At 37.2% G+C, this 21,510-nt stretch overlaps 1 protein-coding gene across 1 annotated transcript in view; it reads right to left on the bottom strand.

Moving 5' to 3' along the window:
• The window catches only part of LRP2 (LDL receptor related protein 2), a 195,612-nt gene that overhangs the window by 96,760 nt on the left and 77,342 nt on the right, over positions 1-21,510 (bottom strand). The window contains exons 14-22 of the mRNA XM_039248803.1: positions 18,822-19,024; positions 16,936-17,076; positions 14,820-15,023; positions 9,419-9,611; positions 7,556-7,681; positions 6,378-6,508; positions 2,697-2,834; positions 2,047-2,328; positions 723-962 (exon numbers count right to left, since the gene is read on the bottom strand). Of these exons, the coding sequence (XP_039104734.1) occupies positions 723-962; positions 2,047-2,328; positions 2,697-2,834; positions 6,378-6,508; positions 7,556-7,681; positions 9,419-9,611; positions 14,820-15,023; positions 16,936-17,076; positions 18,822-19,024 (1,658 nt within the window). The remainder of the gene's footprint in view (positions 1-722; positions 963-2,046; positions 2,329-2,696; positions 2,835-6,377; positions 6,509-7,555; positions 7,682-9,418; positions 9,612-14,819; positions 15,024-16,935; positions 17,077-18,821; positions 19,025-21,510) is intronic.

Genomic DNA, 21,510 nt, shown 5'->3' on the forward strand with positions numbered 1-21,510 from the left:
AGTCGAAAGTCTAAGCAGAACAATTCTAGAAGCCAGAGTCCTGCCTTGCTAAAGAGACAAAACCTTAGAGTCAGATGTGCTGGCTGCCCCATCCACAATATGAAGCTATACTAAATATAGACCCACAGACTGCGAAAGTTAGAAGAAGCCTGAAAACCCATCCGCTACAGTGGAAAGTGACTTGCCTAGTCATGTAACCAAGACTAGACTTTAGCCCAGGGAATTCCATCCACCTTCAACTACTATTGTAGGCACAAAAACAAACAAATAATAAACAAAATCAGAACTAGCAAGATGAAAAGCATGCAGACAGCACCTATGGAAATTTAAATTTTCTGTGTTTTACTCCCTTTTTACCTGTGAAACAAAAAGAAAAACCAATAGCCAAATGTCTTATATGACTTACTAATTTGTGATATGTAGATAGATGGATAGACAGATAGATAGACAAATATATGAATAGTTAGTGGAGGAATTTCTTGTGTCTGGAAGTTAGACAGAGACAGTCCTTGTTCTGCATCCATAGAACTCGGTGATCAGAGGACTCTAAGCTTCTCATGTCTTTACTCTTATAGCCTATGGATACAGGGATTGACAGATGGAACAATGATTACAATCCAACAAAAACTGTGTGAGCCTCAGAGGAAAATGTGCAAGGTCTACTAGTTACTCAAATCGATTCATTAGGCTGACCAACCAAGAGAAATCAGTTCAAAACTTACGACAATTCTTCTCATCGGATCCATCGACACAGTCATTATCTGTGTCGCAGAGCCACCTCCTTGGGATACACATATTATTATCACAGGTGAATAAGGATGCAGGGCAGGTAGTGGGTGCCTGGGAGGGACAGTTCTGTTCATCACTGCCATCCAGACAGTCATTCTGCTTGTCACACTTCCAGTGTGCAGGGATACACTCTCCATGGCCACACATGAATGCTGAAGGTGCACAGGAATTGTCTACAACAGAAACAAACTGGTCACAAAGACCTTTGTTTTTATAGCTCTATTCAGGGAGTTCTTACCTTGTAAAGGCCCATTTCCTCTTTTTCAATGGGAGCAATATACAAAATAGGGAGAGACGTGCAAGTCATCCTTATCATCATCAACATCACTAGCTGACATTTATTTTTTCTAAGTGTTTCATATTTTTTTCTCTCTTAATCCTTACAAGTATACTGTGTGGTACATATAATTATCTGCATTTTACAGATGAGGAAACTGAGGCTTTGAGAGATTTAGGAATCTCCCCAAGATTCATCTCTTGTTGATATGATCTGAGGCCCATCCCTTACTTCTAAGCTGTACTTCCTCTAATCTCAATTTCACACGTAGTCTACAGACACCTTGAAAAGGTGTCATGTGAAAAATGCAAACTGATAAAATATTCAGGTAAAAACAGAAATAGGAAGAAAATTTTAGAAATTTCATAAAGTACAAATCGGCCCTTTTATTTTCAACTGTGACATTCTTCTTTCTCTCCAAAAAGACAGGTTATTATTATTATTGATCTCACTATGAGAAAGAAATGTCTTAGATTTGACTTATTCCTTTTTTTTTTTCATTTTAATGGGATGCCTTTGTTTTCTGAAATAGCATTCATTATGCCTCAGACTTTATATACAAAATGACCATTGAAAGAAGAATGTAAACATTAAGACCATCAGTTCACCCTTATTTTACTCCAAAGTGGAGGAAAGGGAATACAGCACATGAGATTTATGAAATATATTCTTTCAGATACTAAAGGTACTTATTTTGATCTGACTTTTGGAAGAGATTGTAATGACTGCATTGGTCCAGAATGTTACTGTAGATAGTCCAAATCAATGGTAGAAATAAACTGTAACATTATCTATGAATGATATTTATTATCTAACTCCTAAAGCCTTGAGGGTACATATTAAAAATCTGAACTTCTGAAAGTTTTTTTCCATTTTCCCCCCATAGATAACCCACCCTTAAAGGAAAAAAAAAAAAAAAAAAGGCCCACCTCTCTCTGTTCTATTCATCACAGAGTATCTCCCGTGTATAAACTACTTACTAAATTTGCCACATAGGTGCTCATCACTATTATCATGACAGTCATCTACTCCATCACAGCGGTAGTGACTGGGAACACATCTGCCATTGCTACATGGAAAGGAAAAGGCACCACACTGTTCCAGGGGTGGTTCATGGGACTGGTCTTCCTGGCATGTCAAGTGATTAGAAGTCAAACTCATTCCATAGGGACAACCACACACCCGCTGGAAATTTGGCACTGGGAAGCAGAAGTGGCTACAGTCGCCGTTTGGATGTGTGGGTCGATTGCAGTAGTTAGAACCTGCAAAAGCAAGGCGGAAGACAGTGAATTATGTACAGTTCCATGATCACAGGGTTAGGTGGTGAAGGAAAACAAATGGTAAAGAACAACGTTCAGGCCCAACCCTAAAAAGTAGCTGCCTCTTAGAAATCAACATGCCAAACAGAACATTCAGTTTAAACACAGAAAACATTCTAATGTGTGTTTTTCCTGACAACACCTTTATAGGGTTAACAAAGATGAACAGATTGTTAAGTCGTAATTACTTAACTATCTGGGTAACAGGAATATATAACAATCAGGAGCTATATTAAACCATAGGTACGAAAAAGTAAAGGAGCCACCATCTTAAATAAACACAACCATGTAAAAGAAGTTGGCAATCTCACCAGTCTGAGTGTTGGCATTGTATGATTTCACATGCATTATATTAGTGATACCACTTCGGATAATTCTCATGTCTCCACCATCCATTTTCCTCACTCGAACAATAGCACCGAGTCTCCAGTCAGTAAAAAACACATAGTCTAAGAAGAAACACCAGTGATTAGTATTATCACAGCTAACTTTGGCTTATAACGCTTCATCACTTTGGCTTGTAACGCTTCTTGCAAATATGAGAAGATTCTCCCATAAATATCTGTAATATGTTTCTGTGATCATTTTCTGTGACTTATTACTTTCTAGAAATGGCACTTTAGAAGGCTACATATTTGATACCAGAGTTCCGGCTCAGGCAGAAATGTACGGAGTACTGTGATGGTATTTAATAGCAATTAGGTTTGGATTTCTTTAGGTAAAAATAAAAATTTGGATTATTCAATAGAGCATTAGCTGTGTCTCATATGACTGAGTTCTCATCCCACCTAAAGTACTAAGCTTCTGAGTGATTATAGGCAAATACTTAACTGTGTGAGGGTTCTTTTTTCGGTAAAATTAAGGAAATAGACTAAATCTCTAAATTCCCTTCCAGATCAACCTTTCTATATATCCCATGTCTTAGTTGAGGACACTAATTTTTCTTATATACTCAACTGCTGAGAAGGAAAAGTACCAATCTAGTGCAGAAAGGAACTTTCATTGTATCTCTGGGGATCAACAAAATTATCCACGGAAGTGTGCCTAGCTCTCCAACTATAGTAATATTCCATGAAGTTCAAAATAGTCAGATGGGGAGCCCAGGTGGCTCAGTTGGTTAAGCGTCTGAATCGGCTCCAGTCATGAAGTCATGGTTCATGAGTTCAAGTCCCACATCAGGCTCTCTGCTGTCAGCACAGAGCTTGCTTTGGGTCCTCTGCACCCCCTCTCTGCCCCTCCCCTACTTGTGCTCTCTCTCTCTTTCTCTTTTGCTCTCTCTGTTTCAAAAAATAAATTTAAAAAAATAGTCAGATAGAGGCATCATTAAGACTCTAAACTCGGGGCGCCTGGGTGGCTTAGTCGGTTGAGCGTCCGACTTTCGCTTAGGTCATGATCTCGCAGTTCGTGGGTTCGAGCCCCGCGTCGGGCTCTGCGCTGACTGCCAGCTCAGAGCCTGGAGCCTGTTTCAGTCTGTGACTCCCTCTCTCTCTGACCCTCCTCTGCTCACGCTGTCTCTCTCTCTCTCTCCTAGAAATAAATAAAAAAATATTTAAAAAAAAATAAAAATAAAAATAAAAAAAAAAAAAAAAAGACTCTAAACTCTAGGGTTGCCTGGGTGGCTCAGTCGGCTCAGTCAGCTAAGCGGCTGACTTTGGCTCGGGTCATGATCTCATGGCTTGTGGGTTCAAGCACTGCATAGGGCTCTGTGCTGACAGCTAGCTCAGAGCTTGGAGCCTGCTTCTGATTCTGTGTCTCCCTTTCCCTCTCTACCCTCCCCTGCTCACACTGCCCCTCTCTCTCACTCTCTCAGAAATAAATAAAAGACTCTAAACTCTAAATTTAGTCACATTCCCTTTACACTATCTACTAAAGCAGAGAAGTAAACACACACATTTTGAATAGAATCAGTGGATTTTTCTCTTTAACAATACCTTTTTTAAATTTTTTTAATGTTTTATTTCTGAGACAGAGAGAGAGAGAGAGAGACAGTGTGAGCAGGGGAGGGTCGGAGAAAGAGGGAGATACAGAATCTGAAGCAGGCTCCAGGCTCTGAGCTAGCTGTCAGCACAGGGTCTGATGCGGGGCTCAAACCCACAGACAGTGAGATCATGACCTGAGCCGAAGTCAGACGCTTAACTGACTGAGCCACCCAGGCATCTCTCTTTAACAATACTTTAAAATTCCCAGCTAACCAAAAAATGCCGGAAAGGCCACAAATTTTACCATTAAACCAAATCCCTTATCTGTGGTCTAATCAATGAATCAGTCACTGGACTTACTAAACCTCATCTAGACTGACTGACAATCTCAATACTACCACTCATGAAGGTATCTTACTATACTTAAATAGATGAAAAGTTCAATAAGCCTTTCACTCCTGTGTGATGCACAGATCTAGCCAAGCAGATCTAGCCTTTCATTAAAAACAAGGATAATTGCTATGGTGTTATGCAATCAAAGAATTTTCTAGGGGCACCTGAGTGGTTCAGTCAGTTAATCATCCAACTCTTGGTTTCAGCTCATGTCATGATCTCCCCACATCAGGCTCTGTGCTGACAGTGCCTGCTTGGGATTCTCTCTCCCCTCTCCCTCAAAATAAACTTAAAAAAAAAGAATTTTCTATAAGAAATTCACAATGAAGGGCAGTGTTGGGAGAAACTTAGTATTATTACTATTATTTGGGGAGCACGGTGTTGCTTTTGTGAGTATGCACTAAAATTTTTTTCAAATTGATGAAACCACATGATATTGAAACTGCCTTTTTATTCGATCCCAAAACATTTCCTCAAAGAGCAGGAAAAATTTAACATCCTTACAATGTTCCTATGTGACACCAAATGGCTGTCTAATATCATTAGTGAAAAGGAAGTGAGTAAATGGGAAGGCGTAAAAAGAAAGGGATGAGTATGTGTAATTGACTCATCTCATCAAAAAACTTACTCTCTCAAGAGCATTTTTAAAATATTTTTAAATACCATACACTCCTCCACAGATAAACAGAAAGCAGGATGGAACATGCAATATATTTACTAGCTGTTCATTGCACACTATATGTGTGGGAGAAAGTCTTTGATTTACAGTCAGTGTCTAGCCTGTTAAAGTACCTTGCTAATTATCCAGAATAGGACACAACTGGCATATGGCCTACTGGCATATGGGCGCTACTGTAACTGGACTAATTATGGATTGTCAAAAGAATCAGGATAGATTTGAGTCTCACTTCATCCTCTTGGCCTGGCAATTTTGTACAATGTACAAGCTATATAATCATTCACAGAAACTTTGTGTTCAAGACTAAATAAACCACCTGTTTCACAATGCCAAGCTACACTCAACTCAATACTACACCTTCACTCAAGAAGGGAGCTGGGACAAGAAAAACTGATACATTGGTGTGATCATTGCTGCTGCATTTCCCAGAATTCCACACCCACAGCAATCTTTACTAGCAGCATTAAATTTTCAGAAAGGTTAATGAAAAAACAACTACATTTTGCTATTTTTCAGAAGACATATACTAATATTTGTATAAACAATGATATCAGTTACCCAATATGTGTCTAAAAAGTTTCAGAGTCATTCAGATTATGCAGTTGATAAATATGTGTAATAGATTTTCCACATAGATTCTAAGAAGGTTTTTACAGAGAACCACAAAACACCACAAGACACCATGAAAATTCCTGCTGTTTCTTATTAAAAATGATGAAATCAGTAGTTCTTTTGTTTGGGGGCTATTTATATCATAGAGTACTTGGGGAGTTAGACTTGGGGAGTCTAAAAGCGTCTACAACAAAAAACACATGAAGTGAAAATTGTCAGTCAACAAAAACAAATGTTTTGTTTATACATAATAGCACCATTCTCATTTTTTGTATTCTAAAATAACCAACTTTTCTGGGGTTGTGAGATTGCCAAATGAGGATGAGTCTACTGTTAACAATTTGCAAAGTATGAAAACAACACACATCTTTTATTGCTTCAAAGCATACCTTCAAAGACAGTAAGTCCAAATGGATGTGTCATCTGCTGTATATGGCCCAGGGTTCTTCTGTCTAAGCCATCAAAGGTGCTGTGCTCAATTTTATCAAAAAAGGCATCTACCCAGTACAACCGTAAAGCACTAAAATGATAAAATACTCAGTTATCTGTTATCAAGAAACTAGTAATGCACCCTTTCCACTGAGGGCTTTCATGAATGGTATGTTCAGTTGAAACATTTATTAAACAAAGTTTTAAAAATTAGATTATACTGATTAAATATGTGATAGTTTTTGCAAATGGCATTTCATTCTTTTTCATAGCTTTTCTTATGCCCCCCTCAAAAGATACAGTACATTCTAATAAAGCAATTTTAATTGTCTTAAAATTTTTTTATAATTCTTCCTTTTGTCTCTTCTATAGACTACTTTGGCATTCACCTCTGTAAACTTTTTTACCCCGTTACCTTTTCCTATATTCCTAGATAGATCTTCAATTTCCTGAGAACTTTATTTTATACTTCAAAATTCTCCCAGAGTATATATATGCAAATATATATATGTTGATTAATTGACACTAATGACTTCCTATCCCTAAGATGCTCCCTATGAAAATTACACATGACCTGGGGCGCCTGGGTGGCTTAGTCGGTTAAGCGTCCAACTTTCGCTTAGGTCATGATCTCGCGGTTCGTGGGTTCGAGCCCCGCGTCGGGCTCTGTGCTGACTGCCAGCTCAGAGCCTGGAGCCTATTTCAGTCTGTGACTCCCTCTCTCTCTGACCCTCCCCTGCTCACGCTGTCTCTCTCTCTCTCCCTCCTAGAAATAAAAATAAAACATTAAAAAAAAAAATTTTTTTTTAAGAAAATTACACATGACCTGAACTTCATCAAATCCTCTGTCCTACTTCTGATGGGATTTTAGTCTTGCATCCTCTGTGCTGACCTTCCACAAGGTCCTATCATCGGCTCCCTCTATCAGTATCCTCAGAATATTCATGATGCAACAGTTTTCATCCAAGCAGAGGTTAGCCAACTATGTGTTCTTTGTCTCTTTGTATCATTCCATATCCTTCTCCCAACACAGCATATGATATAAAAAATACCCGGGTATTTTTACTCACTCCATCATACTGCTTCACGTGATTGACAGTAAGTGGGAACTTAATAATTCAGAATGATTCCTACTTACCCCCAATCAATGGCCAACCCATTGGGCCATCCAAGAGTAGTGTTTACTATAGGCAAAAGGTTAGATCCATCACTCCATGCTCTCACAATTTTAGCAGGACGGAACCAGTCAGTGAAGAATATGTAACTAGAAAAAGAGGTAATAAATAAAAAATGTTAACACGGGAACAAACTACAAGACTTAGATTTAGCACAAAGTCAGATTTTCCAGAGACGTTACAATTTCATTCTCTGTATATGTTCTTGGGCTTATGCAGAAAAAATAAATCTGCTTAATAGGCAGATTTAGTGTATGATTGATCTCTTAATTAAAAGTTCAGTTATCAACATATAACCAAAGTCATAAATACAATGGCATTAAAATGGGAGCCAGAGTAGAGAAACAAAGTGGTAGCCTTGTGACCTAAAACTATTGTAACCAAGTAGATTCTTTTAAAAGACATAATTCAGGTTACATTTTTTAAGAGTTTACTTTTTAAGTAATCCTTAAACCCAACATGGAGCTCGAATCTACAACCCCGAGATCAAGAGTCACATACTCCACTGACTTAGGCAGCCAGGCGCCCCTGGGTTAAACTTTAGATACTCATAATATACTATGAGTAAGAAAACAGATTTTAATCTCTTTCCTCTCTGAATTAAACATCTAGGTCACACTAGATAGCTCTTTAGTCATCTTCCACATGGAAAGCATTTCATCTCGGAGGAAGAATGCACCCAAATCAACCTAACTCTTAATCACTATCCAAGGTAAACTTTTATTCTGAGGAGTGACCAAAAAAATTTAGGAGCAAAAGAAACAAAGAAAAAAAACTTTTCTCTTTCATGTGACCCTCAGAAACTAAAATTAGTCTTTCCAAAACATGAATGTGACTTATTATTTCAAATGAAGGAGTCAGTGGGAAAGGAATTTAACAACTTTTCAAAACCAAATGTCTAAGACTTAGTTTAAGGTAAGTTCATTAGAAAAATCAACTCTCTACAGGACAATAAAATTTCTTATAATATCACCAGTTTTTAAATTTTTCTTACATTATTTCACAGGGAGAAAATTTAAATACAAAATAAACACTCTAGAGGCAGCATTCAGACTTCTTAGACACAAAGGCTTTGTAGTCAGATAGGCCTGGAATTTGAATACTAACTGCTGCTTATCAGGTATTATATCTACCTGGAGCACAAACCAGCTTTTGAATTAGACAAGATTATGTAAAGTGCTTACTCTGTGCCCTCTGTGAATCAGGTTTAAGTGAATTACCACTCATTTTGTTTTTCTTTTTAAACTCCACTCAAATACAACTACCAAACTCAGACTTGTTCCAAACAAACCTATTCACTATTAACCATATTTAAATAAGAAAGGTAAGAACCTAAAAGGAATAGTATAAACTATTCTCTCTTTTCTTGTCTGACACCACCAATCATGGAATGGTTAAACATGAAACTTAGTCTGTGGTCTGAAAGACTTTTTATTCTGAAAACTACTGAATAATTAAGCAGGTTTTGCCAATCTTTATATCAATACATTAAAGCAGGGAAAGAATTTGAGCCTTTCCTGATAATTCCACTGAACATTCAATCCTTTTCTACTGAATCTGTATCACATTGTTGGTCCTCTTCAATTGTGGGGGAAAAACACACACTTGAGTGAAGACTGGGAAAGCTGAAACTAAGAACAAAGTATTTCCAAGGAGATGAAGTGATTACTTAAACTTATGCTAAAGGGATAAAATTCAAGGTGATTTCAATTTATATAGATCAATCTTAATATTTTCTAAACTTGCTAACTAACTGCGGCATCACTTTTCAATAACTTTAAAAGACATACAATTTCAAGCTCTTCAGGAAACATGAACACACTTACCCAGCAATAGGATGAACTACAATTGATCGTGGGTTATTTAAATTCTGGATTATTGCACGTCTTGATTTATCAGCTAACCTCATGACACTGATACTCCTGTAAGAAGCATCTGTCCAATAAAGATTCTTTGAAATCCAATCAAAACTCAAACTTTCAACACTTTCCACCCTGTTGGCAGTGAGAATTTCTCTTCCTGTAAATTAAAATATGAACAAGGTTTAAGCTAAGTATATTTCATGACATACATTTTCCAACTACTACATATTTAAATTGTGTCAGAGTCATAGCATATTTCAGTAACCCATGTGGAATTCTTAAAACAAAAAAATACTACTGAGCAACAACACAGATCAATCTAGAATCTAATCATTCTCAAAAGTTTGGATCTCAAAAAACAGATATGATTCTGATAAATTGAACCAGAAGCGGTATGCCTTATATTTACTCCCTTGTTCAACCTTCCAGAAAAAAATTTCTCATTGCAGAACATCTGAAGAGAAGATACCTGACTTCACATATTCACAAACACCACCCAGAGAGCTCTGATAAGCTGACACCACCAGGTACCACAGGCAGATCTCTGAGGTGTGACTGCCCAACTTTCTCATCAACAGTCTTTCAAAAACAATCTTTTCCATTCCATTACTTAAGCAAATTATGAAAAGAAAGTCTTCCATGTGCTAGACACTATACTAGATACTTAGGAAACATAAAACTGCTAATAGTATTAGTAATAATAGCTTATATCGGGCACTTACTCCAAAGCAGGAATAGGCCCAAATATTTTACATGGAATCATCCGTTGTTAGAACAGTTCAACCAAGGGGGTATTGTTAGTAACCTTATTTTGCGAAGAGGAAACTGAATCATAGAAAAGTGAAGCATCTTGAAAGAAGTTGTGGACACTGTCTTCAAAAGGTTTATAATGAAGTGGGGAAAGGAAAAGAGGTAATTAAATCAAGAGATTAAAAAAAGTCAAAGAGTAATGGGTACATTGACAGAGGTGTGCACAGAATGGTATGACACACAAATCCCAAATGAAGCACATGGCAAGGTGAAGGTGTGTGGAAAATTTTCCCAAAGGAAGGGGTGAATTAGGTAATGAAGGAAAGACTTGGAAGTGAGAAATAGAGATTGAGAACTTCATGTGCTTTGGAGATTAATCAGTTAACGATAGAGGCTGAGAAAGGGAGAAATTTAGGTAACCACCAGATCCTGGAAGGAATGGGGGGGGAAGGGGGGATAAGAGGGGAAGGGACAGATGTCTACTTAGATCTATTAGTTTTGAGGTAGTCATGGGATATATCGTGAGATATGCAAAAGGCAGTTGGCATTATGGGTCTGAATCTCAGAGAGCTTGGAAGGAGATTTTTGGAATATCATCACCTGAAAAAAAGCCTTCGCTGATCCTTCCCCCTCATTTGCCAGGTTAAAAGGAAAATCATTCAGTAAAAGCCTTTATCATAAGCCTCTCCATACTGATTTATAATGGCTACAAAAATGGCAATCCAAGACACTGAAGGTGCAAAGTTAAGCAGAAGATGGAATAGAAAAAGAGAGCCACATGTTGAACACAGAGAACACACCTGTAGGGAAACAGGTAAAGAAAGAAAGACCTCTAAAGAACACCAGAAAGAATGGCTAAGAAAAGGAAACAAGATTTGAGGTGATCAAGATGAGAAGGGTTTCGAGTGACATATTTGGCAGATTGGGATGGAGTGAGGAATAACTGAGAATATAAATGTGGAAGTGAGAACAGGAACATGTAGGCCAACTTCCAAGAAGTCCAACCATGAAATGAAGGAGAGAGAGCAGTAAGTAGAGACCATGGACTGAAATGTGGGTTGCACTTTTAGGATGGGAGACTTTTGATCATATGAGTCCCCTAAGAGCTTCATTCAACTGATCTGGACTTTCATTGGATTTCTGACAACTCATTCCTGCATATGTACTCAATGACCCTTATTCCTTTCCCTAGAAAACAGCAGTTTAAAACCTCTCTCACCAAAGCATACAAAGTTTAACCACTGACTATACAATATTTTAGAAGGTAACTTGCTCAGTATGTAAACTTGCAACTGACAAAAAGCATGATGAGAATTCCAGTTTGACAAAGCCAAAGGAAGCTGATCTGCAGGAGACTGAGCCTACATGTGGCAAAAACCCAAGAGTGCTTTTTGGTGAGAGCCCAGATTGACTGGAGTTCTCCAAGCTCAGTGGACCTAACACTACTCTTCAGAAAAGACGCATTCTGGTTGAAAGTAGAAGATTGACCACACATATTTTCTCCTCTTCCTTCCAAACTCTATTAAAATGACAGCAAAGCGACAGCAGATAGATTTCGACAGTTTGGAAGAGAAAGGGAGAGGAGAAAGCTGCAAACTAACTCCAGCAGAGGGAAGACCCACACCCACACATATGGAGACGCTTCAGCATATCTGGGTTCAGAGATAACAGAATCTGCGAAACACAGGGGTAAAGAACTAAGGGGCTTAGTTAAAAGTTGGTATCAGAAGCAGTGAGACCACCAGGTCCTTCCTAGATCCTGAGCATCTATGCCACTTCCGTCTATCTCTTCTAACAGACCAGCAATCTCGTTCTCTGGAGGAAATGATGCTGAGGTGCTGTGGCCTCAAAGATATCACAAAGCACAATGGCACTGCATCTACTGGGTGGAACAGAACTGAATACAGGCAAATTGTGTACTGAAGGGTCCTTGGCGCCCTGTCCGCTGTATTCTACTATAACACAGATAGCAAGCTACCTTTACAACCTCTTAATCCCCGTACCAACAAGAATGGAGATATCTACTAAGCGCAAATGACTATTGCTAGAAAAAGATTTACTAATACTGATGTTTGGAAGCTCCCCAACAGAAAAGCTACCTCAGTCACCTGAAGTTATCCAGCTGATGAGGCCCATACATACAGATAGACTTTCTGATAACTTTTATAAACCTTGCCCTTGAATTACACAAAAATCACAAATTTGAAGAAAGTGTCCATCATGGGAAAAAAAAGTTGAAATAAAAAAGGAAAAGGGAACCCAAAGAAAAAGGAAAGAGAGAAAGATTTTAATTCCAGTATAGTTAACAGTGTTATATTTATTTCAAATGTACAATATAATGATTCCACAATTTTGTATATTACTCAAGTGTACATCTAGTTAAGTGTAATCTTAATCTGCTTCACCTATTTATGCATCCCCCCACCTCCTCTCTGGTAACTATCAATTTATTCTCTATAGTTAACAGTCTATACTTTGTCTCCTCCTTTTTTCCTTTGTTCAATTGTTTCTTAAATTCCACATGTGAGCAAATCCTATAGTATTTGTCTTTCTTTCTGCCTTATTTCATTTAACATTATACTCTCTAGCTCTGTTTGTTCATTTTTGTTTGTGCTTGACATCGTGTGCAAAACCTTATTGCCCAAATCAATATTGAAGAACTTTTTCCCTACATTTTCTTTTGGGAGTTTTATGCTATCAGGAATCAGTTTTTAAGTCTTTGATCTATTTTGATCTACTTTGGTTAATTGTGTGATTTGTGTGTTAATTGTGTGATTTGTGTGAAATAAGGGTCCAATTTCATTGTATTACATGTGTTTCTCCAGTTTTCCCAGCACCATTTGTTGAAGAGACTATCCTTTTCCCACTGGGTATTCTTAAAATCCCTCTCAAATATTAGTTGACTGTATATGCCACAGTTCAGTTCTGGGCTATTTTGTCCTAATGTTCCATGATGTGTCTATTTCTGTGTCCATATCATGCTATTTTTATTGCTATGGCTTTGTAGTATAGTTTGAAATCTGGAAGTATGATACCTCCAGATTTGTTCTGTTTCCTCAGGATTGGTTTGGTTATTCAGGGTCTTTCATGGTTCAATACAAATTTTAGGATTGTTTCTTCTATTTCTATGAGGAATGCCTTCAGTCATTTGATAAGAATTGCACTGAATCTGTAGATGACTTTGGGCAGTATGACCATTTTAAGAATATCAATTCTTCCAGTCCATGAACATGGGATGTTTTTCTGTTTGTGTCTTCTTCAATTTCTTTAATCTAAGTTTTGTAATTCTCATTTTACAGATCTTCCACTTCACTGGTTACATTTATCCCTAAGTATCTTATTGTTTTTGATGCTATTGTACATGGAATGGTTTTCTTACTGTCTTTTTTGGATGCTTCATCATTGGTGTAAGGGAATGCAACTGATGTCTGATTACTGATTTTCTGTCCTGCCATTTTATTGAAATTATTGATTAATTCCAACAGTTTCTGACTGATTCTTTGGGATTTTTTGTATATATAGGATCAGCAGCAAATAGCTACCTCTTTTGTTCTTACTTTCTAATTTGGATGGCTTTTGCTTCTTTCTCTTACCTAATAGCTCTGGCAAGGACTTCCAGTACTATATTGAATCGGAGTAGTGACAGAGGACATCGTTGCCTTATTCTTCATCTAAGGGGAAACGCCTTCAATTTCTCTCCATTTACTATAATGTTAACTGTGTGTTTGTTGTACATGGACTTCATTATATGAGGTATGTTTCTTTTATATCCACTCAAGAGTTTTTATCATGAAAGTATGTTTTCTTTTGTCAATTGTTTTTCTGGATCTATGGTGATGACTGTGTGATTTTGTCTTTCATTTTATTGATGTGATATATTACATTTGTTGATTTGCATATATTGAATCATCCTGGCATCCCAGGGATACATCCCATTTGGTCATAGTATACAGCCCTTTTAATGTGTTCTTGAATTCTGTTTGCAATATTTTGTTTATTTTGTTAGAATTCTTGCATCAACTATAGTAATGGTCTATAGTTTTCTTTTCTTATGGTATCCTTATCTGGTTTTGGTATTTGATAGAATTCTCCAGTGGGACTAGTTATAAAATCCAAACACAGGATTATATCATCATCCAATAACGTATCCAACAGTAAAATGTAACTGACCATTATTTGTTCTTTTGTAATGATTATGAAGATATTAACAGAATCCAAATCAATTGAAAAGCTATAGTAAATCAATACTCACATATAATTCATGCTTTTTTTGGCGGGGGGGGGGGGTTGTGTTTTACTATTATTTCAAGCACAGCATCCAGGGAGATCCTCTGGCTGCTTGAATGTGAGGAACAGCCACTAGCCAATTAACCTATTACTGACTTTCATCCACATGACTCTCCTTTTATATGAAATGTCAGCTTCTTTTCTGCTAATATTTTTCACCATTAAAAATGCACCCTTAAAAAGTTTTTAACTTAAGTCATAAGAAAAGTAACGGATCACTTTCCTTATTTAAAAGCATTTCTCAAGCCAAATAAGTTCTAGTGAGAAAATTATTATTATTAATCAAAAACAGACAACGCATGCAGAAAAATGTTTAATGTATTCTCACCTGTACCATTGATATTTTGTTTAAAAATCATGTCTTTTGATGTATCTGAAAAAAAGATAGTGTTCTCCTGGGCATCAAAATCAACTCCAACAAAGAAAGAAGGGTTTCCTGTCACTGGAACTATGACATCTTCTTGGGTAGACAGGTTGAATGGGATGCCACGAACAGCCACCTCAGATGAAAAGATCAGGAACTGCTTAACAGCTGTAGGAAGAACACAACTCCATTAGCCACAGCCTGATTCTTGTCCACCTTGAATTAAAGAGAAATTACTTATACATCCATTATGCATATTTTATAGTTCAGAAATGTAATACTGAAATAAACATAAAATAAATCTGTGGAAAACAGTTGTAAATAATGGGAAAGGAGAGAAAAGGATAAGCAGCTATGAAGGCAATACAACTATTACAATCTTCCTTCTTCTTGAGAAATTTGTCATTAAGATTTATATAAAACATGGTCCATATACTGAATTTCTAAAGCAGTATTAACTGATCTGCATATGAATTCCATCAAAATCCTTGATTTGGATTAACTTTTGAATAGAGATCTATACTAAGAATCCTCCTGCAATCTTTACGGTATTAAGACCAGTGAAGGGGACTCCTGGGTGGCTCAGTCAGTTGAGCATCCAGCTTCGGCTCAGGCCATGATCTGTACATGGGTTAGAGCCCCGCATGGGCTCTGTGCTGACAGCTAGCTCAGAGCCTGGAGCCTGTCTTCGGATTCTTTTGTCTCCCTCTCTCTTTGACCCTCCCCTGCTCACACTGTCTCTCTCTCTCTCTCAAAAATAAAAATAAAAACATTTTTAAAAGTCTTCAAAAAAAGACCAGTGAAAGAAGAATGAACAGTAACCAGGTAAGTTATTTAGAAATAAACAAAGGAGGAAAAGATGGGAGGGAGAGGAAAAATGGAGGAAATGGAGAAAAATGAGTGATTTTAAAATCAAAGAAGGAGACAGTAATAGTATGTCAGGAAATTAAAAAGAAATGAAAGAGGTATACCCAAGACAAAAATAAAAATTGTATGAGTTTAAGTGCAAAATTATTAGACAATGTAGTGTCAATGTAATAGAAATATATGGCTTTTTGAATGAGGGTTATTTTTACCCGAGTCTAGTATTACCTACAAAGTTAACAAATTTTGGGCTAACTGGGGGCTCAGATGGTTAAGTGGCCAACTTTGGTTCAAGTTGTGATCTTGCAATCTGCGGGTTCAAGCCTCATGTTGGGTGCTGTGCTGACAGCTCAGAGCCCAGAGCCTGCTTTGGATCCTGTGTCTCCCTCCTCTCTCTGCCTCTCCCCTATTCCCCTCCCAAAATAATAAAGTTAACAACTTTGTCTCAGTTAGAATTAGAGATATTACATTCCAAGCAGAAAGCAGCACCATCTGGGGAGCAAGAATTTGTCAAAGGCATTAAAAAGGAGGGTTTCAAGGTGAAGAAAAGAGAAACAAAAATTGTTGGAGTGTGCATTTCATCAGCTGAGGCTGAGGCCTAACCATGAGTAGATGTATAGGCAACCAAAGAAGAAGAAAAGAACTGAATTGCATCCCAGAGCATAGAGGCAGATATAAAGAAAATATGAAATATGAAAAACTAGATGAGTAAATGAGCTACCACAACACTTAGTTTGCTGTGGAATACAACAATAAAGTCAAGTGGGATGCAGGCACAAGGGGCTAAAGCAGCGGTCTAGGAAAGGGCAATGGAAGTGTTGAGAAGTACCTCCCAATAACATTACGGCTAACATCTAAAATGGAAAAGGTATACACAATAGAGAAAATAACTCAAAATTAAACTGTATGGAATTTTAAGACAATAGTTTAAAATAAAGACAAAGACTTCATGAAGGAGACAAAAGGGAAAGGGAGTCCAAGGAAACCCTCGATGTGCAATTAAAGGAAAGACCCACAGGACATAAATTTACATCTTCAAACACAATTCCGTGTATGAAGGGAGTAGTGCCTACTGAGGAAGATGTTCTGTCAGCTACCAAAAGTTTATTCATCATGAAGAAGTGTGACAGGAAGAAGCTGGCCCAGTCCAAAAGCAGCATATAACACCCCCCCCCATGCTGCCTGCCAAAAAGACAGCCCCAAAACGATTTCTTACCAACACAGTGGCGGTTATCCACATCCAGGCTGAAGCCGAATGTGCACTTACAGCGGTAACCCAAACCATCATTATCTGTTACATGGCTGAGGACACAGATCTGTTCACAGCCCCCATTGTTATTTCCACATGGATTCCTAACTAGAGGAAAAACAGGGTTAAATCTCAATTAGAAATGTATGATTGTCCAAGATATATGAAACCACTTTGAGCCCTGTTGGTGAAACAGAATAATGGGTTTAAAACTCAAATACCACTACTGGTTGCTTACCTGCTCTGACTCTCCCACCTACTCTCAACTGGCAATGGCAACACACAGGGTTCCCACAGCGGGATAACTTTGGGAATTCTTCTCCCCAAGACAATTATGTCAGACTCTGTGTGCTAGCCTCAGTGGTTAGAAAATAACTGCCTCCCCCAAAAAAACTTTAGTTTTATTTTTACCATTTATGAGATATAATAAGGAACTATTATTCACTGGATTCTTGCTTTGAAATTAGGCCAGCTTACAATCAATAACTCTAAGAACTAAGTATTATTATTTCAATTGTATAAAAGAGGAAACCAAAGCCCTAGAAGCTAATGCCACTTGCCCAAAATTATTCAGCAACTAAACTAGAAGTTCTAAATCCAGTTCCAAAACCAGTTCTAATTCCAAAACCATCCATGCCTGCAATACAGGCATACCAGTTAATACTTCAAAAACCCATTCTAAAAGCAGTGACTCAAAAAGCTCACTATACACAAAGGTGTCAGGGCCAAAAATGTCATGTCTGCTTTGAAAATTGTCTTCTTAGCCTTTGACTTATTCTTTAAAATTGTCTCTTTACCTTCTCAGGTGGATTGATTTAAGGAAACTACAAAGAGAAAGAATTTGGATGATAAAATTAGTTAATTTTTTTGGTCAAAGACAAATAGGAATTTAATAGCTGATAAACTTGTGTAGCATGTTTTTCAACTAAAGTATATATTTTCCCAGGATGAATACATTGAGGCATATTCACTGGAATGTATCAGTTCTAATGGCTGATTTTTTGTTAAAAAAAACAAAACTAATTACTTTATAGTCACTCTCCACTGTAAAGTCAGACCCACTACTTAACAAGGGAGTTTTAAAGTAAAATCTACCTTTCCCTGAATTACTATTCACTGGTTGTAAGCTTTCAGTCAACACAGTTTATCATATTTATTTTCTTTGATGCACAAGCAAACACAGAAATGAGCCATATACAGTCACAACAGTCATGTCAATTTAAAACAAGACTTACTATAAAATAGCAGAAGTATATATAGTGTCTGAATCAAAATATTTCTTTTCTTTCATTCATAAGTGACCAGTCTATGAGACACCAAGTACAGTTGGTCTATGACAGACCCAATACAAACCAAATAACAGGTGTCATATATATACAACAGAGAAGAGAAATTGGCTCTGACATCACCTCAAATGAACACTTAAGCATATTATTTTTTCTTCTGGGCCTCAATTTCCTCAACTTCAATATTAAAGGACTGAATACAAGATTTCTCCTAGTAGAATGTGAACACATATTTTGGTTTAGTTTGTTTGGTCTCTCTCCCCAGCATTTAAACAGGACCTGGCACATTGCTGGTGCCAATTAATATCTGTTAAGTACATCTCTAAGTTCCTTGCAGATTTGGCATTTTAACTCTAAAATACATCAATTTCTCCAGAAAGTCCCTGAATCTACAGAGCCAATTTCAGAGAGTTTAATTCTCTAGATAATCCACCATGTATTTAAAAATGCTATCCAAATCTCATGAGATCGCCCACCATTAACTTCCATAGCTTTGAAAAACTCTTTCTACCAAAGCAAGGTAGCTCTCTACCAAGCAGGGTTTCCATTGTTCTGGGGCATACATACCATAAGGCTGCCTGAGGGAATGGTAAATAGTCACTCCAAAGGGCCTTAGAGAGGTCTGGTGGTATAGTTGTGGACTGGTCTCTCTGAACTTGTTTGCCTTTATTACAGCCATCTTTGTCCAGTCAGTAAAGTATACATGATTTTCAAACAAGCTTATTCCAAAGGGATGAGGAACAAGAGAGCCTCCTCGGACTACCATCTTCCTGTTGCAAAAGATGTACATCACACAATTTTTTTTACCTTACTTTTGATTAAAAGTGGAATTAGTTCAAGTAAACACCCAAAAAAGCGAAGTAATTTCTTGATACAAATGTAGAATATATAGAAAAATACTATTAAGTTGTAGAAATATCTCCACCTACATTTGAAAGAAGGAATTTCATGTTGTCTCTTGAAAAAGACCCTTGAAAATAAAATTCCAGTCCTAGTTTATTCTAGATTTTTTAAAAAAATTACTGTTTTCCCACATGCTTCTCATTCTTTGAAGGTTGCCCCACAAAAAAAGAGGGGCACAGATGTTAAATATCATTTTGAAATCCATAGGTGCAAGAGTACAACAAGGGAATGGAAATGTGGTAGCAGATACCCTCAACGTAGTTCATACTGTATCATTAACCATTTCTTAGCAATTAGACAGCAGGATAGTGAGTAGAACAATTCAACCCAGAACAACCATATAGATCTATTCCTGATGTCGCTCTGGGAAACCAAAAAATATTACTACTGCCATGTCTCTGCTTGATAAAACTGTCTCTCATTACATTTGTAGTGAAGACAGAGTGGCCAAAGCTGCTTAACAAGAAGTAAAATAGAAGTAATAAAAGAAAAGAGAAGTAAAAGGTGCCAAGCAAAGGATAATGTCTACCATAACTTCTTCTACATAAATGGTAATTCACTTAGGCCATATAAAGAAAGTGAAGTAGAGGATGGTTCATGAGAAAGAACTTATTTTTTTCCCTTGTACCAAAAGAGAAAGACCTTATGGAAAAACCTTAAGAGCCCTGAAAACAAAAATGCACAAAAGAACTCTAAGAACTGAAGATACTAAGGCTTTACACCAAAATGTAAAAAAGAAAACAAAAAAACAAAAGAAAAAACAAAAACAAAGGTGGCAAGTTATCATACCTTAAAGCACTCAATAATGACATGGTATGTTAAGATTAGAGAATGGTTTTTCTTTTTCAGTTAGGAAATTCCAGAACCCTGAATGCCACCTGCTGGCAAAGCAATAGGCAATGACTTTATGATTTCAGCTATACTTAGTTAGCTTTAAGATAGCTGTTTGGTGTGAGGTGCCTGGGTGGCTCAGTCGGTTGAGCATCCGACTTTCGCTTAGGTCATGATCTCGCGGTTCGTGGGTTCGAGCCCCGCGTCGGGCTCTGTGCTGACTGCCAGCTCAGAGCCTGGAGCCTGTTTCAGTCTGTGTCTCCCTCTCTCTCTGACCCTCCCCTGCTCACGCTGCCTCTCTCTCTCTCTCTCTCCTAGAAATAAATNTAGAAATAAATAAAAACATTAAAAATTAAAAAAAAAAAAAAGATAGCTGTTTGGTGTTTCTTCATAGCCAGCACAGCATTGAAATATTCCTGAAACTACACTGAGTTTTTTAACCTTAGCATCTGATATAATGTCAAAACACTGATGAAAGACAAAAAAAATTTAGGCAATTTCTCAATTGTTTTTATATGATTTACTGGGTTGACTGATATTTTTAAAATTAAATTAATTCATATTCTCACTATGGGAACTAGTTTCTGCGATAAGTCATAGTTTTAATATCCAATCACTTCATTTAATCAAGTAGAGATTGTTTTAAGAATATGACATCTAGTGGCAAACTGTGATACCACCTTTACAATTATCTCTATAAGAAGAAACCAAAAATGTAATATTCCTTCCATTAAGAAAACAATAAAGCTGGGGCGCCTGGGTGGCTCAGTCGGTTAAGCGTCTGACTTCAGCTCAGGTCATGATCTCACGGTTCGTGGGTTTGAGCCCCGCATCGGGCTCTGTGCTGACAGCCAGCTCAGAGCCTGTTTCAGATTCTGTGTCTCCCTCTCTCTCTGACCGTCCCCTGCTCACGTTGTCTCTCTCTCTCTCTCCTCTCTCTCTCTCATAAGTAAATAAATAAGAAAACAATAAAGTCAAGTCATTTGGAAAATTAAATTGGCCAGTTTATTTGCTGAATCCACGAAGTAATTTTTGTTAGTCAAAATCTAAAGACTGTGGATTTACCAATTTTTGAAAATATGAAAAGGAGAGAAACTAAAATAGTTAATTTAACTAATATAGTTACCTCTAATCAAACTAATAAGATGAAATAAAAAGTATACCATATTTTATGCTCATTCTTAACTATCTTTGAAGTACATCAGGTAAACAGCAAGTCAGAATTTCTCTTTGAAATTTGAAATATATAAGGGCAGAGTAAAATTCAGTTAAAACCCACCAGATAATGTTAAATAAATAATAAAACTTACTTATTCACTGGGGGAAATTAGTAAGCAAAAACATAAAGTGATCTTTGGAAATAAACCGTGAGGGACCCAGAGAAATAAACAGATTCTCAGGAGTTAAAGAAAATAACGTGTTCCAGCTGGAAGTGGAGTAAAGGTTGGAGAGGAGAAATCAAAGAACAAATGCTCTAAATAATATTGAATGAGTTATTATTATGGAATACAAGAAAAGTTAG

Source organism: Hyaena hyaena, unplaced genomic scaffold, assembly GCF_003009895.1.
Source record: "Hyaena hyaena isolate Hyena2069 unplaced genomic scaffold, ASM300989v1 scaffold_317, whole genome shotgun sequence".
Classification (NCBI taxonomy): domain Eukaryota; kingdom Metazoa; phylum Chordata; class Mammalia; order Carnivora; family Hyaenidae; genus Hyaena; species Hyaena hyaena.